Source organism: Artibeus jamaicensis, unplaced genomic scaffold, assembly GCF_021234435.1.
Source record: "Artibeus jamaicensis isolate MK-2021 breed Jamaican fruit bat unplaced genomic scaffold, CSHL_Jam_final contig_196, whole genome shotgun sequence".
NCBI classification, from domain to species: Eukaryota; Metazoa; Chordata; class Mammalia; order Chiroptera; family Phyllostomidae; genus Artibeus; species Artibeus jamaicensis.
The window spans coordinates 1561241-1579299 of record NW_026521401.1 but is presented as its reverse complement, the minus strand read 5'-3'; the positions used below and the strand labels follow the sequence as shown (position 1 = coordinate 1579299).

General features: G+C 41.8%; 1 protein-coding gene across 9 annotated transcripts in view; it reads right to left on the bottom strand.

Moving 5' to 3' along the window:
- Window positions 1–18059, bottom strand: part of CEP164 (centrosomal protein 164) — an 84786-nt gene that overhangs the window by 60810 nt on the left and 5917 nt on the right. For all 9 annotated transcript variants that reach the window (XM_053672728.1, XM_037147274.2, XM_053672741.1 and 6 more), the window contains 2 exons: window positions 16228–16330; window positions 11111–11222 (listed from right to left, as the gene is read on the bottom strand). In XM_053672728.1, coding sequence (XP_053528703.1) covers window positions 11111–11222; window positions 16228–16309 — 194 coding nt within the window. In that variant the 5' untranslated portion in view covers window positions 16310–16330. The remainder of the gene's footprint in view (window positions 1–11110; window positions 11223–16227; window positions 16331–18059) is intronic.

Genomic DNA, 18059 nt, shown 5'->3' with positions numbered 1-18059 from the left:
AATGAAGGATCGTATGTGCTGTTGGTAGGACTGACAAACTGTAATGGAAAATAATGTATTATTAACTAACAATATTTATTTTAAATTCTGCACACCTTTTAAAATTTTTTATGAGTTTATTTGTGTAAACAATAACATATGCCAGGGAACAAGATCTCAAATGCTACAGAGAACAGGTTATGCAGTTTTTAAATATATTTTATTGATTATGCTATTACAGTTATCCCATTTCCCCTTCATTCCCCTCCACCTGCACACCCTCTCCCACCCACATTCCCCCACTTTAGTTCATGTCCATGGGTCATGAGTATAAGTTCTTTGGCTTCTACATTTCCCATACTATTTTTGCCCGCCCCCTGTCTATTTTCTACCTACCACCTATGCTACTTATTCTCTGTACCTTTTCCCCCTCTCTCCTCCTCCCACTCCCCTGTTGCTAACCCTCCATGTGATCTCCATTTCTGTGGTTCTGTTCCTGTTGTACTTGTTTGCTTAGTTTGTTTTTGTTTTTGTTTTAGGTGTGGTTCTTAATAATTGTGAGTTTGCTGTCATTTTACTGTACATGTTTTTTATCTTCTTTTTCTTAGATAAGTCCCTTTAACATTTCATAAAATAAGGGCTTGCTGATGATGAACTCCTCTAAATTGACTTTAGCTGGGAAGCACTTTACCTGCCCTTCCATTCCAAATGAAAGCTTTGCTGGATAGAGCAATCTTGGATGTAGGTCCTTATCTTTCAGGACTTGGAATACTTCTTTCCAGTCCCTTCTTGCCTTCAAGGTCTCTTTTGAAAAATCTGCTGACAGTCTGATGGGAACTCCTTTGTAGGTAACTGTCTCCTTTTCCCTTGCTGCTTTTAAGATTTTCTCCATCATTTTAACCTTGGGTAATGTAATTATGATGTGCATTGGTGTGTTTCTCCTTGGGTCCAACTTCTTTGGGACTCTCTGAGCTTCCTGGACTTCCTGGAAGTCTATTTCCTTTGACAGATTGGGGAAGTTCTCCTTTATTATTTGTTCAAATAACGTTTTCCACTTGTTGCTCTGCCCGTTCTCCTTCTGGTACCCCTATAATTCGAATGTTGGAACATTTAAAGATGTCCTGGAGGTTCCTAAGCCTCTCCTCGTTTTTTTGAATTCTTATTTCTTCATTCTGTTTTGTTTGGTTGTTTCTTTCTTCCTTCTCATTCACTCCATTGATTTGAGTCCTTGTTTCATTCCCATCACTATTTGTTCCCTGTACATTTTCCTTCATTTCACTTACTGTAGCCTTCATTTGTTCATTTAATTTGTGACCAAATTCAACCAATTCTGTGAGCATCCTGTTCACCAGTGTTTTGAACTGTGCATTTGATAGGTTGTCTGTCTCTTGGTTGCTTAGTTGTATTATTTCTGGGGCTTTGATCTGTTCTTCAGTTTCAGCCATTTTCTTGTCTTGTCACGCCCATTAGGTAGTGAGGGGCAGAGCCTTAGGTATTCACCAGGGCAGGGCAACATGCCGTATGTGGGGGCAGTGTCCGAGAGGGAACAATGGTGCCTGCTCTGCTGTCTGTTGAACCTCAGTCCCTTCTGACACTTCCCCCAAGCAAACTTGGCCTTTCTGGTGCCGATTCCCATGTGGGTGGGCTTGTGTGCATTCTAGGACCCTGTAGGTCTCTCCAACAAACTCTGTTGTGAGGCTGGAAATCTCTTCCTGCACCTCAACCCCCACAAGTATTTTCAATCAGTGTTTTGATGCTTTATTTCCTGGCTCTAGGATGCTGGGCTGCGCGATCCATCTAGCTCCCCAGTTACCTGTGCGCAAATATGGGACCGCTGCCCAGTCAGCCAGCCACCTTCTGCATAGTGCCCTGCTTCTCAATCACTGCCTTGCTGGGTCTGCCCACTGCCACCCCATGCTCGGGGTCTGCCAGTCGCCACCTGGGTGCCCAGGGTCTGCCCAGTGCCGTCTTGCACACCCCGGGTGCCTTGCATGGCAGTGTCACCGCTTCCTATGCTGCGACCCCTCTCTGCTTGGCCACCAGACTCCACCCCACCTACCAGTCTGGATGAATGCATCTATTTCAGCTTCTTGGCTGTCTGACTTCCATACAGTTCAATTTTCTGTCAGTTCTGGTTGTTATTTTGTTTCTAAATTTTTATTGTCCTTATTTTGGTTGTGTGAGGAGGCACAGTGTGTCTATCTACACCTCCATCTTGGCTGGAAGTCCCTAAATTCTGCACATCTTTTAACACAGCAATTCAAATTCTAAAGAAACATACAAAACTACAGGTAACATTGACTAACTGAACTGAAGAAAACATCTGACTAGTCTCAGCCCACACTAACATAAATAAATACTGGATTAATATATAACAATTACAACAACAAAATAATAAGACAAAAAATGTTTTCAATATAGCCAGAAAGAAAGAGAAATTCTCATATGCTAGAAATGGAAAGAAAACTAGAAATCTAAGTAATAAGTGCATGAACTGACAGATCGAGACTGGTATCTGACCTGGATATAGGCCCTGGGAACTGGGGTTTTAATGTCAATTTATGGATACAAAATGTGGCCTTAGGCCTCCATGAATTTGGAAACTGGAAATGAGACCCTTGTATATACCTGTGGGCCTTAAGAATGCTCCCTTCATCAGTAAAAGAACCTCGAAGGCCACAGAAACAATGAAGAAGCACGTCACCTACTCTGTTCTCAGCAGGCAAAATAAAATGTTATGAAAAACTGAAACCCCAAGATACAGTACATGTAGCTACAGAAGCCAAAATGTGTTTAGGAGGTCCCAAGAGAGGAAATTAATAGAAGAACTTAGTCCTAAAGCCCTGAGAAACCCCTAACAAAAGTCATTATAAAGCCACTTGACACCCTAGGAAGGAGACAATCACAGAAAATAACTTCTACAGAGGATGGACTCACAAAATTCACAATAAATAATTACAAACTACAAGAGAAGTCAGGTCACCGTGACAGAAATTCAGTGACACAATGAAGAGAAGAGTTAGAACATTAAAAACTTGGCACGGTAGAACAATTAAAAGAAGCCTAATAATAACTAAATTTACAATTATTGTAGGGATAAAAAGAATAAGAATCTATAATAAAAGAGCAGAATTCTACAAGAAACCCCAGACTTATTGTAAAAAACATAACAGAATTTATAGAAATCAGTAGAATCATTACACTTCTAAAAAAATAGATAGGTTAAACAAAGCAAATTTAACACAGGAAAAAAAAATAAATAGTGAATTAAAAATTATCCAGAATGCAGCATGCAAGAAAAAGTGATTTTTTTAAATATGAAACACAAGTTAGGAGACACAGAGGATAAAAAAAAAGAAGGTCCAATATATTTCTGGTATGAGTGCCAAGAAAGAAATGTGATATGGTTGAAGATGTTTCAAAATTAGAGAGAAGAAATGAGTCCTCGCAGTAAGAAAGCACTCCAAATCCTAAACATGATAATTAAAAATAAATCCATACTTAGACACACTATACTGAAATTACAGAACACCAAAGTTAAAAACAAAATAATAAAAACAACCAGAAGAGAAAAACCTGACTGCCTACAAAGGAACAAATGAGAGCAAGAAAACATCTTACTTGCAAAAAACAGAAGTCAGAAGATAATGGTACATAACACTGTTGATGGATTGTTCATATTCAACAAGCAATACTATACTGTACTATACTAAGCTATAGTATAGCGTGAGATAAGACAAAAAAAATGACTGAGAACACAGGAAGATATAAACACATTTAGCATGCTTGATATAAAGGACATTTATAGAACCCTGCTTCCAAAAATGAGAGATGACATTCTTAACATGCACACATAAAACAGGACCACTTAGTGAGCCACAAAATAAGTCTCAACTTGTAACAAAAAATATAATGAATAAATAAAATTGGAAGTCAGTAATAAAAGATACCCAAAATATGTCTACCTCATTCCCTCCAAACTATTATTTTGGAACAAAAATATTTAACAAAATTTTAGAAAATCAAATCAACTAATATATGTTTATGAAGCAGACTTTATCCCAGGAATGTAACGTCACTTTAACATTTCAAAATCAATCAATATAATTGCTAACAGACTGAAATAGAAAAATCACATGGTCCTATCAACAGATTCAGAAAAAAAATTTTGATAAAATCCAATATCCATTTCTGATTTAAACTCCCAGAAAGCTAGAATAGAGAATTTCCTCCTGACAAAAAACCTTTTACAAAAACATACAGCTAACATCACACTCAATGGTGAAAGGCTGACTGCTTAAAGAACAAAGCAAAATTGTCCACTGTCACCTGTCCTACTTAATTATATTAGAGGTTCTCAAGTAAGATAAGGAGTAGATATAAAAAGTGTTCAGATTAGTAAGAAAGAAGTAAAAATGTCTTTACCCAGTAGACATGGTCGGTCATCTAGGTAGGAAATCCTATAGAAACTACCGAAAAGCTATTGGAATTGACATAAGTGAGTTCAATAAATTAGTAAGATATAAGATCAATATTAAAAAAATCAACTTAATTTTTGTATAAAAACAACAAACTGTGAAATTAAAATCTTAAATATACCACGTGCAGAAACATCAAAAACAGAAACTATCAAGGCCATAGCAAGGTGGCTCAGCTAGTTGGGAGCATGGTCCCATACACCAAAAGGTTGTGGATTTGGACTTTCAGCAAGATGGAGGCATAGGCAGATACACTTTGACTCCTTAAACAACCAAAAGAAGGAAATAACCGATTTAAAAACAACAAAACAGAACTTCCAGAAAAATCAAACTGTATAGAAGTCCAACAATCAAGGAATTAAAGAAGAAACATTCATCCAAACTGGTAGGAGAGGTAGAGACAGGCAACCGGGGTGGAGCAGACTCACGTCAAGGTGGTTAGAGGGCCAGGAGACCAAGGCAGCAGCTGGCAGACCAGGTGGTCCCACACTTGTATGTGGATAAATGGGGAGGGACAACTGGGGACTGAGACAGACCATGCAACCGGTACCAGTTCCAGTACCAAAAAATAAAGCCTCCAAATCCCTGGCTATAAAAATCTGTGGAGGCTGCAGTGGTGGGAGAAACTCCCAGCCTCACAGGACACTTTATTGGAGAGATTAACAGGGTCCTAGAACGTACACAAATCCACCCACCTGGGAATCAGCACCAGAAGGGCCCAATTTGCTTGTGGGTAGTAGGGCAAGTGACTGAAAGCCTGCTGAGAAGCAAGAATCTCTGGAACAACTTTAAACATTCCAACATCTGAATCATAGGGCAGCCAGAAGGAAAAGAGGAAGAGAAAGAAATTGGAAATTTATTTGAAAAAATGACAGAAAACTTCCCCAGTCTAGTGAAGGAAATAGACATAAAAGTCGAGGAAGCTCAGAGAGTCCCAAAGAAGCTGGACCCAAGAAGGGACACACCAACACATCATAATTAAATTTCCCAAGATTAAAGATAAGGAGAGAATCTTAAAAGCAGCAAGAGACAAGGAGACAGTTACCTACAAGGGAGTGCCCATAAGACTACCAGCTGATTTTTCAAAAGAAATCTTGCAGGCAAGAAGAGGCTGGAAAGAAGTATTCAAAGTCAGGGAAGGCAAGGACCTACATCCAAGATTCTTCTATTCAGCAAAGCTTTCATTTAGAATGGAAGTGCAGATCAAGTGCCTCCCAGCTAAGGTCAAGTTCAAGGAGTTCATCATCACCAAACCCTTATTATATGAGACGTTAAAGGGACTTATCTATGAAAAAGAAGATAAAAAATATGAACAGTAAAATGACCACATACTCACAACAATCAAAAATTGAACCTGAAAACAAAAACAAACTAAGCAAACAACTAGAACAGGAACAGAATCACAGAAATGGTGATCACGGACTTCCGTCAAGATGGAGGCATAGGTGGAGACACTGTGCCTTCTCACAAAACCAAGTTTAGAGACAACAAAATTTTAGCAACAGGAAACACAGCCAAAACACAGAAAATTGAACTTTTCGGAAGTTCGATAACAATGAATTCTTCAGCCGGACCAGTAAGAGGGGTGAAGCCAGCAGCTGGCAGAGCAGGGATGCACAGGAAAACTCAGTCAGACGGACTCAGGCGCGCGGATCCCAGGCGTGGGGTTGCAACGAGTGGACCCAGTGAGCAATGGGCGGACCCAGCGAGGGCGCAGGGCAGCAGGCTGACCATGGTCACACATTTGCATGCAGATAGACCAACAAAGGAGTGAGCAGTGAGCAGTGAGACAGACCGAGCAGGCCCCAGCAGTGGGAAGCAGCAGAGGGGGCTGCCATTTCCCCGCTCTGACCCTGCCCCCACATACAGCGTCACAACCCAGTGACCTGGGTGGCCCCACCCTGGTGAACACCTAAGGCTCGGCTCCTCATACTTAACGGGCAAGAACATACCAAAAATGGCTCAAGAAGATCTCAAAGCCCCAGAGCCCATAACTCTAAGCAACCAAGAAATAGCCAAACTTTCAGATGCACAGTTCAAAATACTGGTGATCAGGATGCTCAGAACTGGTTGATTTTAGTCACAAATTAGAGGAACATATGAAGGCTAAACTAATTGAAATGAAGGGAAATTGCACAAGAAACCAATAGTGATAGAAAGGAAACTGGGACTCAAATCCAGGGAATGGACCAGAAGGAAGAAAAAAAATGACCAAACAGAAAAGAATGAAGAAACAAGAATTCGGAAAAAATGAGGAGAGACTTAGGAACCTCCAGGACATCTTTAAATGCTCCAACATCTGAATTAGAGGGGTACCAGAAGGGGAAGAGGAACAGCCACAGTGGAACACTTATCTGAACAAATAATAAAGAAAAATTTCCCCAATCTGGCAAAGGCAATAGACTTCCAGGAAATCCAGGAAGCTCAGAGAGTCCCAAAGAAGTTGGACCCAAGAAGGAACACACCAAGGCACATCATTATTACATTAGCCAAGATTAAAATGAAGGAGAGAATCCTAGAAGCAGCAAGAGATAAGGGGACAGTCACCTATAAAGGAGTTCCCATCAGAATGTCAGCTGATTTCTCAAGAGACCTTACAGGCAAGAAGGGGCTGGAAAGAAGTATTCCAAGTCATGAAATCCAAAGACCTACAACCAAGATTGCTCTATCCAGCAAAACTTTCATTTAGAATGGAAGGACAGATAAAGTGCTTCTCAGATAAGATCAAATTCAAGGAGCTCATCATCATCAAGCCCTTATTATATGAAATGTTAAAGGGACTTATCTAAAAAAAAGAAGATAAAAAAGATGAACAGTGAAAGGACAGCAAACTCACAGTTATCAACAACCACACCTAAAATAAAAGCAAAGTAAGAGGATAGCTGGATCAGGAGTGGAAACATAGAAATGAAGATCACATGGAGGGTTAGCAACAGGGGAGTAGGAGGAGAAGGGTGGAGAAGGTACAGAAAATAAGTAGCATAGATGGTAGGTAGAAAATAGATGGGGAGAGGGCAAGAATAGTAGGGGAAATGCAGAATCTAAAGAACTTGAGACATGTGGTCATAAACTAAAGGGGGGAATGGTGGGGGCGGGGGGTGCAGGGTGGAGGGGAATGAAGGGGGAATAGAACAACTGTAATGGCGTAATCAATAAAATAAATAAAATAAAATAGAAATGGTGATCACATGAAGGGTTATTAGGGAGGAGGTTGAGGAGGGAGAATACAGGAAAAGGTACAGGGAATAAGAAGCATAAATGGTAGGTACAAAATAGACAAGGGGAGGTTAAGAACAGTATAGGTAATGAAGCAGCTAAAGAACTTATATGTATGACCTATGGACATGAACTAAGGTGGACAATGCTGGTGGGAAGGGGGATACAAGGAGGACAGTGATAAAGAGGAGAAAAAAATGGGACAATTGTAATAGCACAATCAACAAAATATACTTAAAAAAAAAAAAAAAGCCCTGGCTGGTGTGGCTCAATGGATACTGAATGCTCAGTATAGGCCTGTGAATCGGAGGGCCACTGGTTCGGTTCCTGGGCAGGGCGCATGCCTGGGCTGTGGGCCAGGTCCCCGGTAGGGGGTATACAAGTGCAACCACACATTGATGTTTCTCTCCTTCCCTTTCTCTCTAAAAATAAATAAGTAAAATCTCTTTAAAAAAAGGAAAAAAAAAGAGCAGAGAATCCAGAAACAAAACCACACATAAAGGTCAATTTCTAAAAAAATCTAAACACCCTTCAATGTAAGTAGCTAAATAAATCGGGATTTTAAAAAATTTACATTGCATCTATGTATGGAAAAGCATGCAGCTGATAAGACTTTCATACACTGGCATAGAGGAGCAGTGGCTACATTATAACACTAATGTTTAGAAAATAAAATGTGTGGGATGTTTGTGTCTGTGTGTTTTAAAGTACTGGAAGGAATTCACCAATTAATTACTCTTGGGATTGGGGGTAAGGGTAAAAAGTGACATTATACATAAATTTTAATGACTTTTGTTATTTTAAAAAATGAGAAGTACTTCACACCCTTCTTACAGGATGAGGGAGTCTCGGCTGCCACCAACAGGGAGGTGGAGATGGCTGGCACGAAGCCTGCTGCACGGCGGCCCATAACTAACGACAGTTTCCTTCCTTCCATCCACCTTTTCTTTTACTTTTTTAATCTCTTAATATCAACATATATTGCACAAACTACAGATTAATATAAATATCTACTCATTGATCACAATTAAATTATTACCAAATGTAATTTAGCTACACATTAAAGAATATATCCTTACCAGCTAAGTTCATACTCATTAGCAAATACATTAATATAACCTATATTAATAAGTTGAAAAGAAAAATAATCATCTCCATAAATAAAAAGTGGAATTTGAGCAAATTCACATCTATCCTTAACTTTAATTAACAATTTTTAATACAGCTTTTAACTGATAGGATTATTTTTAATAAAAACCATTACTTCTCAATTGTGAATAATTTTTCCCTCCAGTAATTTTTGGAGAATTTTTGAAGCTATCTGGCGACATTTTTAAATTTAATCTTTATTGTACTTTTTTTCCATTACCATTCAGTCCCCTCATACTCCCCTGCCGCCCACAATCACCACAATGTTGTCCATGTCCATGAGTCCATTTTCCTTTTTTGCTCAATCCCTCCGTCCTCTCACCCCTCCCCACCCCCACTAGCTGTCATCCTGCTCTCCATCTGTGAGTCTGCCCCCATTTTCCTTGTTAGTTCAGTTTGTTCACTTGATTCCACATGAGTGAAATAATATGGTATTTCTCTTTCTCTGACTGGCTTATTTCACTTAGCATAATGTTTTCCGGGTTCATCCATACTGTTGCAAAGGATAAAATTTTCTTTGTTTTTATGACCAAGTAGTATTCCACTGTGTACATGTCCCATAGTTGTTTTATCCACTCATCTACTGATGGACACTTGGGCTGCTTCCGTATCTTGGTAATTGCAAATAACACTGCTGTGAACATAGGGGTGCTTATGTTCATTTGAATTAGTGTTTCAGGTTCCTTCAAATATATTCCCAGAAGTGGGGTTGCTGGGTCAAAAGGCAGTTCCATTTTTAATATTTTGAGGAAACCCCATATTGCTTTCCACAGTGGCCACACCAATCTGCATTTCCACTAACAGTGCAAAAGGGTTCCCCTTTCTCCAAATCCTCACCAGCACTTGTGGTTTGTTGATTTACTGTTGATAGCCATTCTGACAGATGTGAGATGGTATCTCACTGCGGCTGTATTTTGCATTTCTTTGATAATTAGTGATGTTGAGCATCTTTTCAAATATATATTAGCCATCTGTATCCTCTTTACACTTTTTTTAATATTACTGCAGCAATTTATTAAGTATATGTAAATTAAGGTATTATTATACTGATCATATTTCTCATGTGGCTTTTAATTTAAAAAATAACATATCCAAAAGCAAAACAACACAGATATATTTGAAGTTAAAAACAGAGAAAAAGAAGATAGAGATTATTCGATAAGGCAAATGTGATCATCAGGATGGATATCGGAAACAAAACAGAAACCATTATCTTACAAACACAACAGGAGTCCTCAGCACTAGAATACTGTGTGCACTGTGGATGGATTTACCACAAAGAAAGGTATTATGAAGCTGGTGAAGGTCCAAGGGAAGGCAAGTAAAAAGATCAAAACAGGGAGACACCAAGAGAGAAGCTACAAGGATTCGAGTTCTTCAATGGAGAAGAGTAAAGCTGCAACTGCAGTCATTTTAAAGTGTGGCCAACACATTAAGTAGATGAATAAGAACAGAATAGTTCTAGCTAGCACACAAAAAGTTCACAATACCAGGATAAGAGAGACCCCTAAGACATCTGGGGATGAGTGTAGGACAAGCACAGGGAAGTCTCATGCTACAGTAGGAAGTAAACTCATGGCACTCACTTTAAGAAAACAGCTTAGAAAGAGAACTCTGTGTAGGTGATGAGGAGAACAGAGAAGATACGCAAAACAGAGGAAACAGAGTCAGCAAGAGGCGGAGAGGATGCACCCTCAGGAGGGAGACACAGTGACGCCTCCTTTTAGCTTCTCCACCTCAGCCAGTCTGTTTCCTCACCATCAACCTGTTTCCCTGAGACCTGAGTGCCTCTCTGTTCCTCACGATCCAAAGAGCTAAAACTGAAAATATGAACAAATCCACAAATATGTACCTATTCATGAAGACATTACTCAAAGTCAGGGATGGGTTGCCAAGGGAGCTGAAACCCTACCAGTCTGTGGCCTCATCACAAACCTCTTTAGTACCAGAATCCATTGTGGACAAGCTGACGAGGTCTCAATATCAGTCTACAAAGTATAACACAGACACCTTGTGAGTGTATTCAAAACAGATGCTGGTGCTAGAGGACCTGACCCAGGGCAGCAACTCCTGGGACCCTGGGTATAAGTGCTGAACCCTTCATGGGGGCCATCACATCAGCTCATGCTCAGGCCCAAAGCATCAGTGAGCCCAGCAGAAGAACAGCCTATCACTGCCGCCAACTCTGTGCAGGCCAGACTGTTCGAAAGGTTGAAGCTGATCTCCAGTGTCAACCCCCCTCTGCCTCTGGCAGGCCAAGTCCATGGGCCACACCCACGCTGACTTACCAGGGTTTCCACTCCATGGGCAGTGGGGCCACAATGCCCTCCCGTGCCAGCCACATCAGTTCCGGTTCCTTGATGGGATCAATACCTATCTCTCTGGCAAATTCGAGAATCTCTGCAAGGAGAGGCAGGAGGGTAGAAAAGTAACAGAAGTGAGAAGTGCATGAAAAGAAAAAAATCACAATCAATCTGTGAAATAATAAGAAGTGTACGTGTTAGTCTCTGATCCTAGTTCCTATTAATGTTTGGTCTTTGAACCCAGTTCCTGAAATCGAGCTTCTAAAACCCTTGTTATTTCCCAAGGAATAAAAGCATTTTTGTTCCAATGAGGTGACTTTGGGTGGGTTCCTAGATGGCTCCTGATGGGGCTGCTCACCAGAAAGATTAAGTCATGATTAGAAGTTGGGAACTTTCGGGCTCAACCCCCATTCTTTGGACGGGGAGAGAGACTGGAAAATTAGTTAATGGATCATGTCTGCATGATGAAGTCTCCGCAAAAATCCCTAAACTATGGGGTTCTTAGAGCTTTCAGGCTGATGAACGCACTCAGGTGCCAGTAGGGTGGTGCCCTCCAACTCCATGGGGACAGAAGCTCCTATACTTGGGACTCTCTCAGACTTTATCCCATGTATCTCTTCATCTGGCTGTTCATCTGTCTCCTTTATCATATCCTTTATTATATAATAAACTGGTAAACATAAGTGTTCCCCTGAGTTCTGTGACTTGTTCTAGCAAATTATCAAACCTGAGGATAGGGTCGTGGGAATGATGGTGTACAGCCAACTGGTCAGAAGTATCAGGGACAACCTGGGACTTTCAATGAGCATCTGGAGTGGGGCAGTCTTGCAGGACTGAGCCTTTAACTTGTGGGATGTGATGCTAACTCCACGTAAACAGTCTCAGAACTGAACTGAACTGTAGGACATCCAGCTGATGTCAGAGAATTGGTTGGTATAGGGGGGAAAAACACACATCTGGTGGCAGAAGCACTGAGTTAAAAGTAAAGAAAAAACAGGGTTTTTTCCAAAAACAATGTTTCTACTCTGCCTTTACTTTCCAATTTTCTTCAGTGAGGAGGTATTAGTTCTATATAATAAATATATATAATTTTCTTAAATTACAGTTATAAATGGTACAGCTGAATCAAGACATGCCATGGCCATACTCCAAGAATATAATCTGAAGCCAAGTTAACAAAGGCAAAAAAAAAAAAGACCAAGACTTCAGTGTAGTAGGTGCCTCAGGAAGAATCCCAACAGCCACAGCTAGAACCACCCTGGTTGAGGGCAGCCATATCAGGACACGAGCTCTTCCAAGATTTGCAAAATCTCAGTGCAAGCACTCCTTAATCAACACACGCATTTGAAAAACTACAAAAACACTTAAGCTCCTCGGGGACCTTACCAACATACGATTAGAGTACAAACCAGGTGACAAGTGCTGTGTGAGAGATGTGCACTGAGGCCACGAGAGCACAGAGTAAATGGTGACATTTTAGCGGGCCGGCGGATACCTGAGCTGAGAAAGTAGGATGATGCTCAGGCATCCTTCTTCCCCACTCACTGAATCCTCTCTTCCATGAAGAGAGCTTCCTTTCAGTTTGGCTGTATGTAATGAACTCTAATATTTTTTGTGTACTCTTCTGGAATCAAGAATTTAGAAATGCTCTCTTCCCAGAGATCTGGAGGAAAAGGGGAGATGCATGTACTAAGAGCTATCTCACCTAAGAAAAAGATACGTAAAATAAGCATTGGAGCCCTGGCTGGTATAGCTCAGTAGATTGAGTGTGGGCCTGTGAACCAAAGGATCGTGGTTTGATTCCCAGTCAGAGCACATGCCTGGGTTGTAGGCCAGTTCCCAGCAGGGGACCCACAAGAGGCAATCTCTCCCTCTCTCCTTCCCCTCCCCTCTAAAGATAAATCAATAAAAATCTAAAGAAAAAAAAAAAGCATTGGAATATGTCATCAGAGGTCCCAGGAATAACAACAAAATAAATCCTCAAGGGTCATCAGTGCCTGAGCCATCACCAATATGGGTCACCTCAGTAGAGAGTTTGGAAGATGTCATACCTGGGGACTAGGAAACAAAAGCACTTTTTCAAAGGGCCAGCTGGAATTTGGTTAGCCTGAGACTAATTTATTCATTGATTTCACAACCAGTTTTTGACTGCTTCCTATGTACAAATCATCATGTGCCATGAACAAGAGAGAAATGGTCTCTGCCCATGGGCAGCTTGCATCCTAGCAGAGGAAACGACCAGTAAAAAAGTGAACAGAGCCCTGGCTGCTGTGGCTCAATGGATTGAGCACCAGCCTGTAAACCAAAGGGTCACTGGTTCGATTCCAAGTAAGGGCACATGCCTGGGTTGGGGGCCAGGTCCCCAGTAGGGGGTACTCGAGAGGCAACCACACATAGACGTTTCTTTCCCTCTCTTTCTCTCTCCCTTTCCCTCTGTCTAAAAATAAAATAAATAAAATCTTTTTTTTAAAGAGGTGAACAGATAAGTATACAAAGAATTAAAGCTTCTGAGAGATATAATGAAGGAAGTAAATGTGGTATGAGATAGAGGACGTCGAGGTGGAACGCACTGTATCAGGAAGGGTCAAGGCAAACCTCTCAGAGTGGTGACAACCGAGACCTGGAGGCGGAAAGGAGCCCTGCAGAGGGCAGGGGAAAGAGCACTCAAGCTGAAGAAGAACCGATTCAAAAGGCCTGTGGCAAGAAGCAGCTTGGCCCATTTGGGGACTGCCGGAAAGGCCCTGTGACTGAGAGAGTGAGCGAGGCAGATGGCGGTACCTGGTGAGCCTGCCAGGCAGCAGGGCCAGGTCACACAGAGCTCTATGCACCCCACCAAGGGTGCTATGCTGAGTACAGTGGAAGATTTTAATAATCAGGATTATTATAAGATATTTATAAATCAGAAGATTTAATAGTTGATATGTTCTGCTTTACACTTAGAAAGAACACTCTGTGCTAAATACAGCAGACAGGAAAAAGGAGACAGTATAAGCAGGGATTCTAATTAGGAAGCTCCTCAGAGTCCAGGAAGAGAAAATGGTGGCTTCAGTTTAGAATGTGTAAACTTGGACTGAGCAAAAGAAAGTTTTTATTAAAAACATTAGAACCCATTTACAAAGGACGAAGCAGTACACACTGATCACTACCGAAGAGTCACAGCAATGCAGATTACAGCCTGGGAGACACAGGCAACCGCACTGCGACAACTGTGTGTGGAGCCGGGTGGGGACTCACGGCAGTGGGGGACCGCTCTGTAAAGTGCACGACCGTCCACCCACTTTGCTGTACGTCTGAAACTACCGCAGAATAAATACAGAATGTAAACCGTAATTTTAAAAAATTTTTAAGAAAAAATATTTAAGAAATAAAATGAACAATCAATGTCCAAAAACTTGCATGAAGAAGAATTTAAGTCACTCCTGAGAAATAGAAAAAGACACAAATGGAAAGGAATACAATGTTCTTTTGCCATGAAAACTAAACTTCATAAAGATGTTACTCCTTTCTAGGTTCATTTATAAGTTGAACATAATTTTCCCAAGATCCTAACAGTTCCCACATACAGTTCCCAGAACTGGACAAGGTGGTTCTGAAGATCACAGGGAGATAAAACAAACAAGATAACCAAGAAAACTTTGAGGAAAAAAAAGCAAGGAAAGCATTTCAACCCTACCAGATATAAGAATTTATTATTGAGCCCCAGTAGTTGACAGTACCATACTAGCTATGAACAGACAAAGAGTCCAATGGAAGAGAGGAGAAAGTAGACCCAAACACACAGGCAGCACCCAGTGGGGGAAAGATGAGTTATTCCATCAGTGGTGTGGGAAAAAATCTAGAGGAAAACATAAGCGTTTATCCTTGGAGTAGGGAAGGCTCTTCTAACTGCGATACAAAATTCCGAGGCCATATGAGAACAGACTGATACACGTACATTTAACATGAAAATGAAAAATTTCTACCTGGCAAACAACAAAAAGTGTATGCTATAAGCAAAGTCCAGGGTTTAATATTAGATCCATAGATTCCTGAAGGTGCAAGAGTTCTTTCCCCTGCCAGCAGGTCCTCAAACCATCTGAATCATAAGCAAAAATTTGTGTGTCCAGGTCCACAACTCATGAGAATTTAAAAGGAATCTTCACCCCCCAAAATGTCATAGTGCTTCAAAGTACAGGCCCTTTAGTAAGAATACGTGGGTACAGGTCCTAGCTGTAAGACTTAGAACTGTGTGACTGCAGGGAAGTTACTTACCTTTCCGGGCCTAGGTTCCCTCATCTGTAAAACGAGGATAATAAAAGCACCTAACTCGTGACTTAATTACTATGAGGGTTGAAATGGAAATACTGTAGTTCTTACTACAGAGAATGGCACATAGTAGTAGTGAATAAATGTTATTATTGCTATTAATGTTATTGCAGTTGTTTAAAAAAAAAACACTGTAGTTTGTTCTTAAGAAATTAGGTTTCCCCTGGCCTCAGTATACACTGTATTTCATAAAATCCCCTACTATATTTTCACTTAAAACTAGCTATTGGCCTAGACCTGACTAGTGTGGCTCAATGGGTTGGGTGTCATCCCGCAAACCAAAAAGTCACTGGTTCGATTCCTGGTCAGGGCATAGGCCTGGGTTGTGGGCCAGGTACCCAGCTGGGGTGTGTGGGACAGGCAACCAATCTATGATTCTCTCACACATCAATGTTTCTCTCCCTCTCTTCCCCTTTCTCTAAAAATAATAAATAAAACCTAAAAAAATGAATCATTGGTCTAATCCAAGATCAAGGCACTTTTTCTGTAAATACTTTAGGCTTTGTGGGTCAGTCATATGGTCTCTGTCACAACTACTCAATATTGCCCTTGCAGCATGAAAACAGCCATAGCTAATATGTGAACAAATAAGCATGGCTGTTTTGTAAATAAAACTTTATTTACAAAAATAAGCAACGGGACAGATTAGGCCCATGGGCTACAGTTTGCTGACACTTATCTAACCCAAATAGACTGAGCAACCTTGAATATATACCATCTTTTCATTAGAAGACAAAAATAAATGAGAGATAATTCCTGCCCTCAAAGAACTATGACAATCACTCCAGGCCTCTTACCTTGCTCACTGGGGATGTAGGTCTCATCATAATCTTCCTCCAGAACCAGCTGGTCTCCTATGCGGACAGGTCTTCCGGCCATGATTGGTCTGGGCTCAAATGCCTAGGTACCAGAGACCCCCACCCAAAGAGAACAGCAGTGAGCCAGCTGAGAAGAGAAAAAGTTGGAGCTGACCCTGCAAACCAATTTTGCTGGGAATTTTCCAGATGCTGGGAAGCACTCTCGCCTTATGGCTTAATGCCTAGGACAGTTCCCTGAGACACAGCTCCCAAAGTCCCAAAGGCTTGCTGAACACTTGGTGGACCACAGGAGATCTGAAAATCCAACTCTCTCAAGAGACTGACTTACTATCCCTCAAATGGAGACCTGGGCCCCCAGCTCCAAAACCCAGTTATTTTTGGTGACAAAAATAACTAACAGCACACCACCCCTCCACCATATACCAATATGCCCTAGTGTGGTCAGTGTCTCAGCACATAGCCCTGTTTGCTTGTTGCTATTTACTATAACAATGCCCTCGGGGAGCTTACACTCTGGTGGAGGTGGCATGCGCAACCTCAGTAGCAGTACTAGGCAAAAGGGAAAAACACATCCTGCTCTGAGAGTACTGAGAGAGAAGTAACACATTCCCACTGACAGGACAAAGAAAGACTTTATCAAGGTACCCAAGGAGCTGGGTACCAAAGGCTAACAAGAGGTCTGGCAGTGGACAGAGCTATCCTAAGCAGAGAGAACATCACATGCAGATAGGTGCTCTCAGTGCTGGACACCAGCACCCAGGGCAGGTGCTGGGGTGAAAAGCCAGGTAAGGGTCTGGTCCATGCTCAAGATCCTTGACTCTCAGGGCACTCGGCAGGGGATAGGGGTGGGAGGGTCCTCATTGCTGGTTTTGTTGAAAGAAAGTGACACAGGAGTGGCCTTTTCATAGGATAAGAACTCTGGCAGGAGTGGCACAGCTAGATTAGAGAAATGGGCCTGGTATCAGGAAAATCACTGAGAGGGTTTAAACTAGGCCAGAAGCAGTGGGAATGAAGAAGAAGGGACAGATGCAAGGGATGCTTTGATGTAATTAAACTAGGACATGAGGGGAAAGAGTGGAAAGGAATCCAACTTGAAGCCAAGGTTTCCACCTTCAGGGACAGGATGGTGCCAAATTCTTCAACTGACGATCTGGCGTGCTTCCAAAATTGCTCCCCCTTTCCCATCCCTACTTCCACACTCCCTCAGGACCCCAAGATCACATGGATCCTCCCCTATGGCAGCTCCCGTGCTGGAGCCCCATGAAGCAGAGACAAGTCACCCTATATAAAGTGGCTGCTATGGCCACTACTCTAAGTGTGTCCCCCAACTGAGGAGGCGTCAGCTATACCATGTGACTAACAGGGGTATGGAGGAGCAGGTCCTGGCCTCTCCTGTAGCCACCTCTTTAGGAAGCTGTCACTGTCCCACCTGGAGCAGCAAGCATGACACAGTTCTCTGAAAGCAGAAAAAACCCTTTCTGTCATCAAAAGATCAGAATGTGGCCTGCAATGAGTGCTCAGGACAGGACCAGATCTGGTCACTCTGAATCTGTCCAAGATTTCTAGAGAGGGACCCTGATAAAAGGCATGGGATCTATGAGGGACCGTTACCAAGGCCTGCTCTGCACCCTGACAGCTGAGAGATGGGCAAGGCAGGTGTCTTGCCTTAAGACTCACAAGAAATGGTTCCCTTTGTCAGTTCTCTGGACCCCGGGGAGCAAGGCTCTGCCACCTCTTATTCCCACCATAACATCTCCAGGCAGTAACCTGGGGCAGCACTTCAGGAAGAAGTGCTGGAGGAAGAAGCATTC